The sequence below is a fragment of the Carassius auratus genome, chromosome 36, assembly GCF_003368295.1.
Source record: "Carassius auratus strain Wakin chromosome 36, ASM336829v1, whole genome shotgun sequence".
Classification (NCBI taxonomy): Eukaryota; Metazoa; Chordata; class Actinopteri; order Cypriniformes; family Cyprinidae; genus Carassius; species Carassius auratus.
In genome coordinates, this window is record NC_039278.1 from 9,325,481 (window position 1) to 9,344,402 (window position 18,922).

At 37.0% G+C, this 18,922-nt stretch overlaps 1 protein-coding gene across 1 annotated transcript in view; it reads left to right on the forward strand.

Moving 5' to 3' along the window:
- LOC113055171 (succinate--CoA ligase [GDP-forming] subunit beta, mitochondrial) overlaps positions 1-18,922 on the forward strand; it is a 77,725-nt gene that overhangs the window by 16,676 nt on the left and 42,127 nt on the right. The window contains exons 2-8 of the mRNA XM_026221200.1: positions 1,891-1,990; positions 3,017-3,107; positions 6,874-7,026; positions 7,828-7,917; positions 11,447-11,543; positions 15,505-15,666; positions 17,471-17,613. Coding sequence (XP_026076985.1) covers positions 1,891-1,990; positions 3,017-3,107; positions 6,874-7,026; positions 7,828-7,917; positions 11,447-11,543; positions 15,505-15,666; positions 17,471-17,613 — 836 coding nt within the window. The remainder of the gene's footprint in view (positions 1-1,890; positions 1,991-3,016; positions 3,108-6,873; positions 7,027-7,827; positions 7,918-11,446; positions 11,544-15,504; positions 15,667-17,470; positions 17,614-18,922) is intronic.

Consider the following 18,922-nt stretch of genomic DNA (forward strand, 5'->3'; position numbering starts at 1 on the left):
AGCGGTGATAGTGAGTCTTAATCAGCACCTAAAGTGTGAGAACTGTTAACGTCCACCCTGAGGGCTGCGAAGAGCAGCTTGGCTCTTTAAGAGTGACTTATAAGGAAGCCTAGGCCTTCGTGCTCTGTCATGTTAAGATGTTATGCTATTGCAGGCATTACGGGTTCGAAAACTCAATCCCATTGCTCGCTGTTCCATTTCAATGAAATGCTGTTCTATTCAACTTTCTATTCAATAGAGAATCCTGAAAAACAAAGTACCACGGTTTCCACAACAAAAATTAAGTAGAACAACTGTTTTCAAAAATTTATAATAATAAGAAACGTGCCTTTTTAAGCACCAGATAGCATATTAGAATGTTTTCTGAAGGATCATGTGACACTGAAGGCTGGAGTAATGATGCTGGAAATTCAGCTTTGCATCACAGGAATAAATACAATTTGTAGATATATTCAAATAGAAAATAGTTATCTTAAATTGCAATGATATTTCACAATATTACTGTTTTTACTGTACTGTTGATCAAATAAATGCAGCATTTGTGAGCGTAAGAGACCTTACAAAAAACATGAGCCATATTGGTTGTTCTTCTACAAAAACATCCTGTAAAATGCTGGACAAAACCAAGTCTTTTTCTCAAGCCTGGCAAGATAATTTTTTCATAAGACATGTCTAGAGTTGAGTGCAGATGTTGTGAGCTCGACAGCTTCTGCAGTAGAATGAACTTTCAGTTGATTCTAATGGACTTTGTTAATGGCTTAACTTGAAAACACAAAAATTATTCAAAAATTTTATAAAAAAAAAAAACAAAAAAAAAATATAGAATATTGTTATCAGTGCTCTTCGACTATATTTATTCTAAGCTTATTTATAATTAATATTTACATTTTCACAGACCTCCCCTTTTATCCCACAGGTGTTCCTATTGGCTTACAGAACCTGTCAATCACTTGCTCTTCTTCTGGTTATTCTCATCTTCATTTCTGTTTTTTTCTTCTCTTCTGTTTATTTCCCAGATGCCAGCAGGACATTTTGGTTTATCGTTGAATTCAAATTTTTTTTTTTTTTTTTTTTTTTTTTGTTCTCAGTCATGACAGCCTTTTATGGTTATGTGAAGATGTTAATGACTTTGTGAAGTCATTATTCCATGTGCCAATTCATTGTTCCGGTTCAAACCTCTGAGGTGATGAGAGTCTTGCTATATGCCTTGAAAATGTGACATGATTTAAACCTCCTTCTGACTCTAAACCATATCCTTGCAAAACTGAATATTTATATTTATAATGATGACATTAGACAGAAAGTGTATTGTTTTATTTATTAATTCATTCATTTTGTTTGTCTTTAGATATATATATATTGGGTCCAGGTACAGTATATGGCTTAAACTATAAACTTTTTTTTTTTCAATAGCTTACCATTGTATAAAGTAGGAAATAAATAAATACATCTAAAAAAAAAAAAGGTAAATTATAGCAAATACAACACATCAATTGCACACCCTGCTACAATAATAATAATAAAAAAAAGTTTCAACATAATGTCTCTTGACAAGCTATTATTTCCTCAGCCTGTGCTTCCATCTCAGTGATGTTTCCGTGATGAAAGAAATAATGACAAAATTGCTAACTGCTCTGGAATACACATCCCCAAAACATGCCTGTGGAGATCAGCATAATATTTAAAGTTAATTTACAACTGAAAACACCAACTCCTTTTCTTTTTGGCTTGCTTTTTTATCTGTATGTTTGTTGAGGTTAGCCTATGTACTGTGAGAGTCTCGTAAATGGGATTGTTGCATGCCAGATTCAAACCTGCATCACCTGCTATGTGTTTTTTTCTGGCATCTTGGGACTCTAACCTTTTTTTTAACCCCTTTTTCCACTTTAGAAGCAAAGGAGATTGTCCTGAAAGCTCAGATTTTAGCAGGAGGAAGAGGCAAAGGAGTGTTCGACAGCGGCCTGAAAGGAGGGGTGCATTTAACAAAAGAGTGAGTACCTTCCTAAACCCATTTTCTGAGGAAGAATAGATCCTGCTTTCCCGTATTTCATTCCTCTTAAATCTCCTGTCATTCCTGGACACCCTGTATTTCTCATCAAGAAACTATTGCAGAATATGTACCCTCAGCGTTTGCGATGTCCTTAAAACTCAGTCGTAATGTGGAATGATGGATTCCTCAGCTGAACAAATTAAAAGTGTTATAGAAACTATAAAACGTTGTGAAAAAAAAAAACCCTTGAGAATATAGGAGACGTTTGAAATATAGCAATCTCTGGAAACTTCACCAGAAAGCCGTGAGTTTTCCTCAAGTAGGGGCTGATTTATGACTGAATTCCTGTGTCGTGTATCACTGTCATGCAGTGTACTTTGGCATTCGGGATGAAGAGAATCGTCCAGAGGAAACACTCTGAAACGCAGCCTGATCTGTTTTATCTAGAAAATGAGCACAGTGCTTTTTGTGTCCCTGAGAGATCGTCAAGTTTGCTAGTGTCCGTTTCTTCAACTTTTTTTAGTTGGCCTGTACCATTGTTATTTGTAGCACAATAAAAAGATGGCAAGAAATGAGAGATAGATAGAGAGAGAGATAGACCAGCATGATTAGCAAATGAGCCCAAGTTAAACCTGCATTGCTAGCATGAGCACCACGGCACAATCGGCACACATGTATAATCTGAATAAAATAATCACAGCTGCATCCAAAAAACAAAAAATTGAGAGAAATATAAAACATTCTGGCAAACCTTGCATCCACATACAATTTGATCAGATATTATCTGGTTAGACTGTGTGCCCGTGTTTACTGCACGCAACGATGAACACAGCGTGAACTGCAATGTCCGATCTGGGAAAAATTAGTCCTACGAAAGAGATTCACAGAGTCATAAAGTTTGTCCATCGGTTAGCGGTTCGAATCACAATACTGCTTTGATAATTCACATATGCATATAAATAAACATATAATTGGTTATTTAAAAGTCACAATGAATTAAAAGTGTAAAAATGTTTTCTGTTTCAGTCCTGCTGTTGTTGGAGAGTTGGCCGGTAAGATGCTCGGCTTCAATCTGACCACCAAACAGACCCCTAAGGAAGGAGTGAAAGTAAAAACGGTACGAAGGAAAGAACCTTGTTTATCTCTGGCATATTTTCTCTTTTTTTAATGTTGTTCCGCTGAATAAATAATCGCTTTTGCACTTGGAAATTAAATGATCTCTCTCTCTCTCTCTCTTTCCACTCTTCTTGTCTTCCTGGCTGCAGGAGAAAGCTGTATAATACAGTATCATTTAAAGATGCACTTTTTTGTGATTTCTTTAAGAAATCTTCTTTTTCAGGGAATGTTGGTAAGCAGTCCTTTCCATGTGTCTCTAACAAGCAGAAATGTGATTTTCCTCTCTTTTTCTCTGCTTCCCTCTATGTCTGACACCCACACAGACCGGTGTACTCCTACCACCACCACCGTATGTTTATCACTGTTTATCTCTCTCTCCCTCAGGATGTAATGATGGCTTCCTGCACTTAGCACATGTGTTTCCTCTCATCTTTAAACGTGGCCTAGAGCTCCCCATTATCACCCGCTTTTATTCCTGCAAGCTTCCCCTCATGCAACCGCCCCAAAACTTTTTTTTTTTACAATGACGGCATCATGTTTTTGTCTTTTTCCTGCCCGAGAAACAGCCACGGGGGGTAAACGTGTTGGAAAGAGTAGGATGGAGTCATAAAGGTGGGATATCAGCAAAAATAAATAAATGCTTTAGAAATGCCAGCCCAAGCGTGTTGCTTCGCCCTACAAACTTCTCTCACAGCATTTGAGCTCTCTGGTTTCCTTCTCACATGGATGCGTTATTGTATAATGAAGTTTTCTTCGTGAATTCTGAATACAGTATTGTTTTTTTTTAGAGGAAAAAGGAAAAGTATGTTTTGTAAAAATCTGTCCTCCTCTAATACTTAAGACGTTGTCATACTTTATAGATATATGAGCAATTTTTTATGCGCAAACACACATATAATTTTTGCTCATATATGCTGATCATTTCTAAGTCCTAATCGTACAACACACACATATAAAGTATGCACAACTGTTTGCAACATTGAAAATATTAATACATTTTTCTTATTTTTAGAATAATTTCTGAAGGATCATGTGACACTGAAGACTGTAATGAAGCTGAAAATGCAACTACCACAACAAACATAAAAATAATAATAATAATAATAATAAAATAATATATATTAATTGTTTGGTTTAAATAAATGCATAAATTTGTAATATTTATTTTTTACTCTTTATAGCTCTCAGATCTGGGGGGGATTGAATATAGATGAGGGATTGAATATGACTTGTGTTAAAAGGATATAATTGTGTTGTCTGTCTCGGAGACGACTGCTGCTTGTGAGCTGTCAACTCTTCGTTCATGTTAGCGCAGTCTGTCTTGTTGGCCTTCTCTCTTTCCTTTCTGCCGTGCTATACTGTGAAGCGAGGAAATAGAGTTAACAATAAAATGGATGGAAGGAAAATGCAGGAAATAGAATGAACCGAGGGTGCAAACGTTTGTCTCCTTAACAAGCTGAAAGGGATAAAAATGGACATGAGTGCCGGAGATTGGAGTGTAGGGGAGACTGGGGCAATTGTAACACAAAATTTCTTCAGTTATATACAGGTAAAAGTGATGACAAGTCATCACATGCTCAGGAGTGCCTAGTGTCCCCTAAATCTTTGTGCGTGTGTGTGTGTGTGTGTGTCTTTTACTTAACAGTGAACATGGGACGGTAGTCTGTTTTTCACTGAATGTAAAAATGTTACAAATTCACCTAGTCTCTTCTACATTTTATTTTATTTATGTTTTTGTGCGTGTTTTGGCAGTTAAGAATAGATATTAGTCTGTTAATGAATGCAAAAATGTTACAGATACACTTAGTGTCTCCCATGTTTTATTTGCGTTTTGTCTTGTATTGTCTTGTTTTGGTTTGCTCTCTCTCTCTCTCTCTTTTTGGCAGAGTGAAGGGGACAGTAGTCTATTACTAAATGCATAAATGTTACAAATATGCCTAAACTCCTATTTTTATCTTATTTAACTTAATTTAATTTTGTGTGTGTGTTGGTGTGTGTGTGTGTGTGTGTGTGTGTGTGTGTGTGTGTGTGTGTGTGCGATTGTTTTTGTGAAAAGTGGGAACTTCCTATAGGCGTAATGGTTTTTATACTGTAGAAACTGTATATTCTATGGCCCTACACCAACACTACACCTGACCCTATCCCTCACAGGAAACTTTGTGCATCTTTACTTTATCAAAAAAAAAATCATTCTGTATGGTTTATAAGCATTTTGAAAATGGGGACATGGGTTATGTCCTCATAAGTCACCCTCTCCTTGTAATATCTGTGTCATACCCATGTCATTATACAGAGTTGTGTCCTGATATGTCACAAAACAAGAGCACGCGCGCGCGCGTGTGTTAATGAAACAAATATTCATAAACACCCCTTATATCTATTTTATTTTATTCAGATCTAATGTATATATATATATATATATATATATATATATATATATATATATATATATATATATATATATATATATATATATATAATTTTTTATTTTTTTTGGCAGTGAGGAGAGGACAGTCAGTCTGTTACTGAATGTACAAATGTTACAAATATGCCTTAACTCCCCTACATCCTTTTTGTCATTTAATCATTTATCATTTCCTTTTCTTTTGTTTCGTTTTTGTTTCCTTGGCATCATTTATTTGACAGTCAAGAGGGGACAGTAACACCTGAGAAATTAGGTGAGGGTGAGAAATAGGATCTGTGTGTGTCGCTGGCGAGACTCAAACCTGGTTCATTTATTGAAGTGTTATGACTCTAATACTATAATAATAATAATAATAACAATAATAATAATAATAATAATAATAGAAAGAAGTGAATAATGTGGAGAATGGTCATGTCAGTTGTGCCAGTTATGATTGTTTTTTGCTAACAGTGGGTGTAAATTTTCTAGTAGTATACAGGATTCTGTATTAATGTTATCCTTCACGACATAATGCCTTATGGAAGATACTTATTAATGCAGATGTAGTCATGCTGCTTGTACAATAGATGTATCCTATAACTCAAACACAGTTTGTACAGTAATCCCCATACGCTTGTGACAATATACATTGGATGTGGAATGTAGCTACAAGCTCTAACCATTTCAAATGCTGCAATTTGTAACGTCCATATTACTGATAGAATGGTTGGAAATGTAACTCATAAACAGGTGTACGCTCGTGGTGATGTGTGCCTGGGTATGAAAATGATATACTTGAATTTTGCACATTTTATGGTAACCTTATCAGTGTAATATATTGTTAAATGCAGTGTTATTTATTGAGTTACAATTGGGAATTCAAATGTGAAATCCATAGGTACTGAGAGTATTGTACATAGGGGTAGGCGCATATAAGCTTCCTTGCTTCAGCCTACTCCTTTTGAGCTTCCATTACTGTTTAAGTTTATGACTTCTGTAACAACCATGATCCTGAACCGCTCAAATAAACGAAACTAAACTAAACTAAACTCTGTTAAGTATTATGGGACACATCGAGTACACCAATACCTTCACCAGACCTCTGTCTCCCCTTACTGGTTCCTTCTCTCATCCTCTTCTGTGTCACTTTTCTTTCATCACCTTTCTATTAGTGTTATTTCAACCCTGTCATTGGTGATTCTATCTTCCACTTTACGATGGCTGATTATCCTGTATTAGAAACAAGACCTGCAGCCAGTAAACGTGTGCCCTTCTTCAAAAACCATTGTTTGACATAATGAATAGATAACACACGGTGATGAATCCCAGTCTAATCTGTGGTGTGTGTGCTTATGCTGAGCAGGTGATGGTTGCTGAAGCTCTGGATATCTCCAGGGAAACATATTTTGCCATCCTGATGGACCGTTCCTGTAATGGACCCATGATGGTGGGCAGCCCTCAGGGTGGTGTGGACATCGAGGAAGTGGCTTCCAGCACACCAGAGCTCATCTTCAAGGTATTTCACCTGTATCTCTTATTATAACCCTTTAAACAAGATGTAATATTAATCTTATGGCTCTCCTGAATGTGCTTGTGAGAGGAGGGATGGGGGAAATGAGCTTCCCACCCAACTCCAGAAGTGGGCGGAGCCTAGATGTCTGTGCTCTGTGTATGTCAATGAACAGAGAGGAGAAGCAACATGAGCGAGAGTGAGAGGACTGGTATTCAGTCGTACATGTACAAACTGGTTAGCAGAAGAAACAATATTAGGCTCGTTCGAGATGCATCGGTGCTGAGCAGACTGATTGGCATATGATATTAAAGTACTGCGAGTGTGATTAGAAAGCAGACGACTCTTTAAACTTTTGAATCGCTCTTGCAAATTTTTGATGTCATTCGCCAATCCGTCTACACAGTGCTGATGCATCTCAAACGAGCCTATTGCACATGAACCAGAATGTCTCAGAATGGTAGTTTAAACTGATTTAAAATCAGAAAGCTTACATGCACTTAAAAGCCTTGTCCACCATTATAAGTAAACCACAGATAAAAATCAAATACGATATGACTTCTTTAATGGATATCTTCCACAGAGTTACTTATATTATAACCCGTAGCAGCTGCTTCTCATTCTTGTAGCTGTTTGTAATTGCTAAGCCATTGTTCTCCGACTCTCGTTTTTTTTCTCGTTTGAGGTTGGCTGCGTGCCAGCACTTAATTACGTCTCTCTTGATTTTAATACGAACATCCGCTTTGTGTCAAATTTTGGTTGATGGTTATTTTTCTCTTGTTTTCTCTATTCCATCTCTTGCCTCAGGAAGTCATCGATATCTTCGAGGGGGTCCGAGACGACCAGGCGCTACGTATGGCAGCTAATTTGGGATTTAAAGGACCGTTGGAAAGACAGGTAATGGGTTTGGACTGAACCGCTGCCAAAGAGATCGTGCCATTATAGTGTTGGTCATTAACAGAAGCACAGCAGCCCTCATCTTACATCACCCCCTCCACTGTCCTCTTTGTCTCCGTTTTCACTCATGGAAAAGTGAGAGTAATGGACATGATGACTCTGCCAATATAGTCATTAAACATTTCTTGTATGCTTTTAGGCCTCAGTAGACATCACCGATCATCAACAGTTTGTGCTGGTACGTCGTCCACATAAACTGCCACCTATAAACAGGTTACAGATTTGATGTGACTACCTTCACCGTAAACAATAAGCACAAGTTTAGATTTCTAAAATGAAATGGCATTTAGGGGTGCTCCGATCACGATCGGCCGATCGTTAATGCGCATCTCGTCAGTAAAGCCGGTTCTCTAATCAGCTGTTAATTCCATCAGGTGCGTGATTTCACATAGAGCAGCTGTTACTACACAGAGCCGTTGTTAACTGAGAAGATGCACCAAAAAACGCTGAAAATGAGGTGGATTTGTGCAGCTTCTCTATTAACAACGGCTCTGCTTAGTAACAGCTGCTCTATGTGAAATCAGAGCAGAAAATGAGATGGAAGGAGGAGCGACAGAGATGAGAGAGGGGAGAAAAAAAAATTCTGGTTCCCAGACGCACTGCTGCTCGGCCCTCCACCAGCTGGGTGATCTCCTCCGTGGTGCCTGGCGGTGGCACTCTACGGCCCTCGGCGGACGGCAAGACACCCCTCCGCCGCCCGGTGGATGGCGACGGCTCCTCCGGTTTTGAACAGCTGGCAGGAGTCCCCCGTTCCCTGCTCCTCTGGATACATTCACGTATATATCAATAGAATTCTGTATATCTCAACAATTATCCACCATTCTGAAAACTTTGATTTCATAAATATCTGTTTTAAAAAAAGTTGGGAGACATCTATGAAACCTCTTAAAATGTTTAATATTCACCCCATCTCCCTTTTTAATATAGTGGAAATGTTGTCATTAAAACTGAGGGCAGGTAGTGTTTGTAAAGTATCTCTTGTTCATAACCACTAAAAGAGTCTTTATTAGTTCACGTCATGATTCAATCACATTAACTTAAAGAATCGCTCAACATTGTATATCTGTATACAAGTGTATGATTTTCTCTGTATAGACATCTGAGAAGCTTGGTGTTATGGAAATTACTGCTAAATGTCTGGCTTGCCAGTTTGGGTCTTCAAAAGTCATCCTTTGACTGCATCTTTTGCGAGCATCTATTTGAGTCCATGCTAATTAGAATGTTTGGGATGCAGTATACCGTTAACTTAGCTTCATCACTTTGATGTGCTGCGATATGACAAAGAGCCGGCGCTCGCCTGTGCGTGCTGATGAGAGCGGCACTACAATGTTTTCTGTCAGCATGCACTCATTATCAAAAGAGCTTCCATTGGCTATGGGAAAGGGAGATGTCATTTTAGCTCTTAAATGCTTTGAAAGTAGAATTTGTTGGGATGACATGCTTTCACAAAGTGAAAAGCAAAAAGCAGTCGGTTATCTTTCCTGTCTTCACCTCTCGTCAAACTGATTCAGATGCTGATACAGTGCCCTCCACTAATATTGACACTCTTGATAAATATGAGCAAAGGTGGCTGTGAAAATAAATCTGCATCATTTATCTCTTTGATCTGGATTCACAAACTTGTAGCCTATCTTTGAAGTAAAACAATGTTTTTCTCTAGTTTACGTTGGCCACCATTATTGGCACCCAATTATTACAACGTTCTTTATCCAAGATAACAGCTTTGTGTTTTGTCCTTTAACGCCTGAAGAGTTTGGAGAACACCTGAATAGAGATAAGAGATCCTTCCATCATCCAGAATCTCTCCAGATCCTTCAGATTCCCAGCTCCATGTTGGTGCTTCTCCTCTTTAGTTCACCTCACTCATTCTCTATAGGGTTCAGGTCAGGGAACCGGGAAGGTTATGGCAGAAGCTAAATGTTCTACTAAGTGACACATTTTCATGTTGATTTTGATGTTTGTTTTGGATCATTTGGACCAGGGGTGCCAGTAATTGTGGCCAACATGCATTAGAGAAAAGCATTTATTTCATAATCAAATACTGCATTTTATTTACTTCATCTCTGATAATATATGCAAACACTTGTTGAGTGTCACTAACGGGAGCAGAAAGTGTCCGGCTTGACATGTCTGTTTTCAACTCCGCCCCCGACTGAAAGCGGCTGCTCTCGTTGATCGCCGTCTGTAGCCATGCTTCAAGTCGAACACACCCAATGTTTTTTTATGAATGGTTCATTGAATCATTAGGCTTGTTCGACTTGAAGCGGATCATCACCATCAGACCGATTGGTGTGTGACATCAAAGAACCAAAAGAGTTTAGAGAGCAGACGAATGCTTGTGCTTTAGAATCACCAATGGTTCAACGCGCCAAATGGTTCACCAAATTCGTTCAAAACATGAATTAAGAAATGACATTTGGGTTGCTCGGGGATGAACAATTCTGCTTTGTCTTTATATTTTGGTTGCCAAAATTGAGCAAAACAGGCAACATTGTGTCTAAAATAACACAATATTAACTTCTTCATGAACTGTTGTATAAGATGAGTATCACATTTGCTCTTGTGTGATATTGCAATTAACCTACAGCTTGCGTGATATTTCTTAACAATGTGATGTAAATGAGACAAAATCTCAAACGGGCGTTTTGTCCCATATCTTGAATTTTAGGGACATTTTCTAGGCTCCATTATGTAGTAGGTTGTTGCCCTGCCTCATATTAGTCATCAATCGACTGTATGAAATGACAGATGATCCACATAGCTCTGGTGCGTCAAATGTGTTAATAATTTTAACGCATAATTTTTCTCCATAATTAATTAATCTAATTAACATGTTAAATTACCAGCCCTAATATTTTTAAGAAGTGGTAAAAAAAATTTAATTGTGAAATGCAAAAATATTAACTATAACCTGAAGATTTTACAAAAGTTTGAAAAGAGAATCCACAGAGGTATTGCAAAAATGTGTAAAACCGTTTTATGAAACTCAAAATAAGAAATCATCAACAAAGTGTTACAGAAGTACAAAGCCTCCTGTAACTAGCAAAAGCATCTAACTATCCAATTTCCAGCCTTTTTCCAGTCTTAAGGCTCATCTGCATAGCCGCTGGGAATTGGAGAGAGCTGCTGGACGTTTCCGTGTCTCTCAGCAGGGACGCATTAACTGCCACCGCAACTCCCCACTGAGTTAATGGCCCTGCTGACTCCAAATCAATTTGTGCCATGTTTGAAGTTTTCCAAGGGAACTTCTCATTGTCTTGGCAGTGACTGTTCTGACCAGCAGAGCAAATGTCCAGTCAAAGATGCGTCCTCATTATTGGACTGTGTACAGTATATGACCCAGAGTGTATAAATGTGTTAAGCCGTGCTTGAGAGATGTCAAAGTAGTTTGAATGTCTTCTGTAAGCTCTCAGAGATCTGCCGCAAGTGTGCAGCTGGGTAATTAGTGCTCTCTGTGGTTCTGTCACAGGCTGCAGATCAGATTAAGCGACTCTATGATCTGTTCCTCAAAGTCGACGCCACTCAAGTCGAAGTCAATCCACTCGGAGAAACACCCGAGGGACAAGGTAAGGCGTGCATGTGTGTGTTTGTGTGTGAATGACAGACAAACACGCTTGCTCACAGATTGCATTAGAGCTCCTGTAAAGATCCAAACAGGACCTCGCAGCTTCCAAAGATAAATGTAATTTCAAATGAATGGTTATCCAACTCGTGGAAATGGAGAGTGCTGCCTCAGCAAAACTTTACAGCACTTTACCTACGTAACACTGGCACAAATATGTTCTTAATATGACCAAACACTTCTCCCAATACCATTTACACTTGCTTTTTATATATATATATTGGGTACCTGTTAGGAAATGATGTAGGATGTTGTAACATTTATTGGTACGAAATTACATACAGTAGGTCCAGAGAGGGTAATGCCTCCAGTATTAGCCTGTCAAATTAAAGAAGGGGAGAGAAATCATCTCGGCCCTGTACCATAATGGCAAAATGATTTAGTCCTCATTGGGGACCTTCTTTTCTTTTCTTTTCTTTTCTTTTCTTTTCTTTAATTTTTTATTGTCTTGTATTTTGACATTTAATTTAATTTAAATTTGTTAGGGATGCCCCGATACCAAAAGCCGATACTATACAGCGTGCGAACAGAGCTGTGTCCAGAAAAAGAAACACTAGCTACAGAACAACAGAGAGTTGAATGGATTTATTGGAAATTAAAGATGTCTATGAAGTACATGTAAGTAATTAATATAATGTTTAAAATTCGATATTCACGCTTGTATAGCGGATGTGCAGTAGCTGATTGAGCGCGCGGCTGCACAGATGCGCGAGCTTGTTGAGTGAATATCTCACACAGACATCACTGGAAGGTTTTTAGTTCGGTTGGATATGTCAAAAGCAAGCAAGCAAAACAGTGCACAAATGAATAAAGTCATTTGACGTAAGGAGAGCGAGAGAGAGTCAAACTTCTGTTACATGATCTTGATTGCTGTTCACTTTATTAGCACATGCATTTGGATTAAAACTAAATCATAAATATAAAACAAACTAAAATTATTGGGGCATACACTATAAACAACCATTATTTAAAATGTCAAGCATACACGATTAAAGCAAAAGTGAAACTAGCAGACTGTGTGAAATGCGCTAGGCTATAAGTGTCTCTCGCATTCTGAACCAATGCAAATGTGCGTTCTGCAAATCTTTTGCTTACTCTAGAGTTATGTTTTTTTATTCGTAAGCGAGGGTTTGCATACATGCTGTGAAAATACAGGTATCGGTATTGGTGAGTACCAAAAATGAAGGTATCGAACTCTTTCTGAAAAAAGTGGTATCGGTGCATCCCTAAAATTTTTAATACTTATTTTTATTTCACATATGGTTTTATTTTTATTTACATTTTTTATTTGACGTTTTGTTGTATTTTGTCTTTTTTTTTTCATTGCTTCGTTTTATTGTTGTCTTTTTTCAATTTATTTAATTTTAAATCCTAAATGTATATATTCATCTGTTGTTCTTAACTCTATATTTTATGTGCTTTTGTCTTTATTTCAGCCTTTAATTTATTCTTTAGGTTAGGTTTGTTTGTTTTCTCTATGAAAATTATAATAAAGCTTTTCAGGAAATATTGTCATTAAATGTGGGATTCTTCTTGACAGCATCATCAAAACAAGTCAACAAATGGCTTTGGCTGTTTTAAGTCGCACTGTTTACTCCTACTTAAAGCACTTTGAAAAGTATTATCAGGTTGCATGTTTTCATTAAATATCAAAAAAAAGAGCTGTGATGCTGTTCTGGCAGCTTGTGTGGTGGGGAAACTGATCCAGTTCTTTGTTTTTCTGGCTGGCATGACTCTAGTTTGCTTTCACCTTCTTTCTTTATCTGTTCTATAACCATAATTTGCTGGAAAAGTTAGTAAAACTCTCCTGGTAACAGTGTAAAGTTGAGTTTGATAACAGATCCGTGAACCCAAATATTAGCTTTGTTAGCGATGAGAGGCTGCAAAACACTTCAAATGAGATAGTTGCTGGGTCTGGTCACATACAGCCAAGACAGTCACAGAAAACTGTATTCCCAGGCTAATTTTCTGATATAGCTACTTTGTTTGTGTGGCTGTTTGTTGTTTAAGATACTACCACTGTTCAAAATGAGATATATAGACAAACATGGGGTCAGGAAAGATCATGTCGTAACTATGGACTTTTGTCATCAGAGCTGTATGGCTTTGTAAACTTATATGCAGCTCCCTTTCACTCAGTGTAAATTACTGGATTTGGAACTGCCGTCACCAATTTGCCACATGCACTAAATACATATTTAAATAATAACAGATGCTTTGAGAAACTCATATTGAACAAATCAAGCATGTCTGAATCGTGACCAACTGTAACATAGAAACATTGACTACTGGAACGCTCTTCTAAATCAGTGAATGTCATACAGTGGGGGAAGTATTCAACAAATCACAATGTTTTCCATACAGTAATTCACATGCAATTCTGACCAGACATTGGCACTAACTCAAGAAATATACACAGATAAAGGAATAACCCATTAAAAATGTTTATGTAGTGTATATGTATACATTATGTGAGAATGTAGTCAGGTCAGACAAGACAAATATTGAACAATAATACCACAAGCTATGTTAAAGGAGAAATGGCTCTAAAAATAACATGCCAACAGTGAAAGTTGGAGGTTGAAGCATTGTGGTATAGGGCTGTTTCTCTTCTCATTGTATTGGCAAAATCCATAATATTGAATGGAAGATGAATGAAACCCTGTACCGGGAAATTCTTAAGATGAATTTGTTGCCATCCACCAGGATGATGAGGATGAGATATAGATGGACCTTCCATTATAGGACAACCACCCAAAACATACTTCAAAGAAGACTTAAACCTAATAGTGCATTCATGAAAATAACTGAAAATCAAGAGGTCATAAGAGTTACATTTTGTTCATGTAGGAAGCTTTTCGAAGTTTTAAATACAATTTCAGTTAGCATATTGAATACTATTTTCCTGTGCCATTTCACTTTTGTACACAGAACTTTTTTTAATGGATTGTAATATTACTATTTCTTTATGTGTGTCAATTTCTTGAGTCAGTGCCAATGTCTGGTCAGAATTGAATGTGAATTGGTGCATTATTAACTGTGTATAATTAGTAAAATGATGACATGTTGAATACTTATTCGCCCCACTGTATCTTCTGATATTCCAAATGTGTTCCAAATGGATCGGTTTTGTGATGTCATATAATAATCATTAATTTTCTTAACTGAACAACAAATTAGCCAATATGATCAATTTGTTATATTCAATATTTTTTTTAATGAACTGGCTTTAAAATCAAGCAGCTTTTATTTTTGATCAAAATACATTAAAAGGGTAATATTGTCAAATATTATTATAATTTAAAACAACTTTTTCTATTTTAATATATTTTAAAATGTAATTTATTCCTGTGTGGCAAAGCAAATTTTCAGTATCATTATTCCAGGCTTCAGTGTCACGTGATCCTTCAGAAATCATTTTTATTATCTGATGTGTATTTTTTGATAAATAAAAACATTATGTGACATTATAAATGTCTTTACTATCAATCAATCAAATTAATCCTTGCTGATTAATAGCCTTTATTTACTTCTTTCAGAAAAAATAAATAAATACATATATAAAATAAATAAATAAAATAATAAAAGGAAAGATAAAACTTGCTGACCGAAGTGTAGACATTTACATTTGATCCTTATAAAAATATAAAATTGATTTGGATCCAGAAAGTATTACCGAGATTAATGAGATTAGAGAAAAGGTTTGTTCAATTTGTTGGCACAAACTGCATTTTTTTTTTATTTTATTAAATAACATGAATTGACCTGTAAACTTGAGCTGAAATTTAACTTAACTTTTTTTATGCTGTGTATATATATTTCCCCTGTATGACACCAAAGTGAAGGGAAATACAGAATGTGACACTATGCCCGAGTTCCAACACTTTTCTGCTGTCTGTCCACAGTAGTGTGCTTTGATGCTAAAATCAACTTCGACGACAATGCAGAGTTCAGACAGAAAGCTGTGTTTGCCATGGACGATACCGCAGAAAGCGACCCCTTGGAGACCGAAGCAGCCAAATACGATCTCAAGTACATCGGACTGGATGGAAACATAGCCTGTTTTGGTTCGTTTTTATATTTCATTTACATTAGCTTGTTATAAAATCATAAACAATACACTAGATTCACTTGCACATCAAATAATGAACAACATACCGAATGAACTTCTTCAAAGCATTCACATTTCAAAAGTTTCAGAAACCTGCTCCACATCAAGCTCATATCTCAAGGGATATTTCAAATCCAGCTTTAGAGATGCCTTAGAAATGCTCCTCTTAGTAGTCTCCAACACGTTTATTTTGGTCTTGAGAACAGGATTTTGTGAAAGTGTTACCAAATGGGCACCGATCCACTCATCATCTCCAGCAGCTCTCTAACAGCTCTATAAGGGACCTGCCTGAACCGATGGGTTCTAATTAGTAGGAATCTTCCAGAAAAATGACTCAACCGAGATGATTGTTAGTCTACACATTTAAGTGGTCTCTCATTATAAATGATGGCTCTTACAGTAAAGTGCCAAGGAATAGCCGTAAAGACAGGATGAGTGTAGAAGTGACTCGAACTGACCTTGTCGTGTTGACACAAATGCACTCATGCACGATTTGCTTGCAGTTAGTTTGCACCTTAAAAGCTTTGTAAAGCAGCAAAGCAACAGCTGTTCAGCTGAATTTCACTTTATTGAGTTGAGTGTTAGATCCTGTGCCAGCAACACATTAGCTCAGCACTGAAGAACAGAATAAGAGGAGATGTGTTAGGCCAGGAGAGGTGGGATGAGCAGGAAATGGCTGAATCAGTTGGCTGCCTTACAGCTCAAAGCACGACGAGATGGGACTCACCAGGCCGGCTAACAGAGATACAACAACCACTCTTGACACCCTGTATACTTTTAGAAAACACAATTTGCTTTCTTTGGAAAGCACTGGGCAGCAGATTTAGAGCTGAGTTGTGTTTTCACTATAGGGTTGGGATGGGAAGAACTTTATTTTTAAATGTGCCTTGTTTTTCTTGTAAATGTGTTCTATGCACAAGGCTTTAGTATAAGTAGTTATGTATGTAGTTCATAATTTGGAATTTAAAGCCATTACCTTTAAGAAATATTTTGGAGAACTGTGCAATTATTTACTTGCATTGTACACTTGTATGTCATTTTTCTTCCATAGAACACAAGACATTGATATTGAATGTGATCTAATCATATTGCGAAACATTACAGTGAATATTCTGTTTTTATGCAGAATAAAGGTGATTTAGCACTGAGTTCACACAATAGTTTTGTATGAAGAACAGATCGAAATCTAAGATGTTGCTCACCTAAAGTCTTGACAGATGGAGTAAGCAATGTCTGAATTATTCTAAATTAATTTTCAGATCCTTTCAGTAAATCAGTTGATCCATTTTGTCCCAATGATTCTTTCACAGATCTCACATATCTGATCAATTATTTCAACTCACTAAGTTAGTGAATGCTTTGGTTATAATGGAATAATGACTTTAATTTCTATATTCAACTGGCAAATTAATTATATAGCTTCAGAAGACATGGAATATATTTGTATATAGCTGTATAGATATGGTTATATTTTTGTTATACTTGTCTTTTATCATGCATTTGTGTCGCCTTTGAAGCCTGAAAACTGCTGTTCATTTAAATTTTAATTACATACAAATATGCAACTGGTACATTAGTAACACATTATTATTAACTGACTGGCACATTATGAACACATTATTAACTCTCCTTTTGTGTTCATTGGAAGATAGAAAGGCATACAGGTTTGGAATGACATTGAGGTTCAGTAAATGATGATGAAATTATAATTTTTGGGTGAGCTAATTTTTTTATGCCCAAAACATGATCTGTATCCATAGTTAATGGTGCTGGCCTTGCTATGGCAACATGTGACATCATCGACTTGCATGGTGGAAAGCCTGCTAACTTCCTGGACCTGGGTGGAGGTGTAAAGGAGAACCAGGTGTACGTAGCCTTCAAGCTTCTCACTGCCGATCCCAAGGTAGGAATGATTCTGTCAATCCAAAAACCAAAAATGTAAATACCCCTCAAACACAAAGTTACTTTACTTCCACCATAAAATATTGTTATAAAGGTGTTTTGAGAGTGTGATAAGAAATATAAAGTTAAAGTTTATCTCCTTTAACTTCATTACAGTTCTCAATTTAGTACTACTTTTCCACTCTTTGAAGTTTCCTCCATCTGAGATTTTGTTGACTCCTTAGGCACCAGAAAAGACTGTGGGCTTGCGGCCCGAACCCAGTTCCTTTTACCATCATTACGAGCTTGCTCGCTGATCAATATCTTTGCTACAGTCACACTTTTCAGCTCTGGAGTTGTAAACACATCAAGACACACACACACACACCTCATAACTCATCTTTTCTCAAATTCTTTTCTCCCCTAGACACACACTTGCTGTTGATTACTCGCTCTGGAGCGTAAGGTCCTTTTTCTTGCAGCTTTTACGAGCTTAGGGGTTGTTTCACAGATAATCATCCTTTTCCAAAGCAGACCAGAATTCTTGGCACGTTTAAGCTCAGTGTGTTTGTATTCAGGATGTACACTGATATCTACATAACAAAATTCTGTTTACAGTAATGGGAAACATGGAATTCATCTTGTGTCAGGTTCATTGTGCGTCAATAAACAGTAGTGCTGGGATTTAATAGCACACCTTGTTTTCTTAGTTTTCCAGCTCAAAGCAGGAAGACAATGCTCACGCAGAGAGTGATTTCATCTATAGATTGCATCACTACATATTCATTTGGTTCTTCTCAGATGGAAGATGCACTTTTGTTTTTCTATGAATTTATCAGCAAAGAAAAACAGAGAAGAAAACCATGAAATCTTTTCCAGAGAGTCAAACATTCATTGTTGCCAAACAACAAAACAAAAAAAGATCTGTGTGATATTTTGCCCACTGAATCATACTTGATTAGATAAAGAAGATTGTGTTGAATATTTCTCTCCTAGTTCCAGTCACCTCCTGTCTCTCCAGCCCTCTTGTCATCAACAGTATACCTGAAATTTTCTAAACTCTACTGGGGTAAAGTGGCGGCCCTCCCCTACCATCACATGGTTCCCATTCTGAAGCCTCTGTGTACAGCAATTTGCATTTCACAGAAGCATTCAGAGCCACCCAGGCTCTGTGGAAGGAATATTAATTGGAATGTTAATTATTGGATCCTCTGGCGGGATGAAATACGCAGTTGCCTTCTATCTTCCATTGGAAATGTTTGATTTGTTTGTTTTGGGAGTCTTTTCCCTTGCCTCCTTCAAATTATTCTCATTGATTTAACAATTGATTG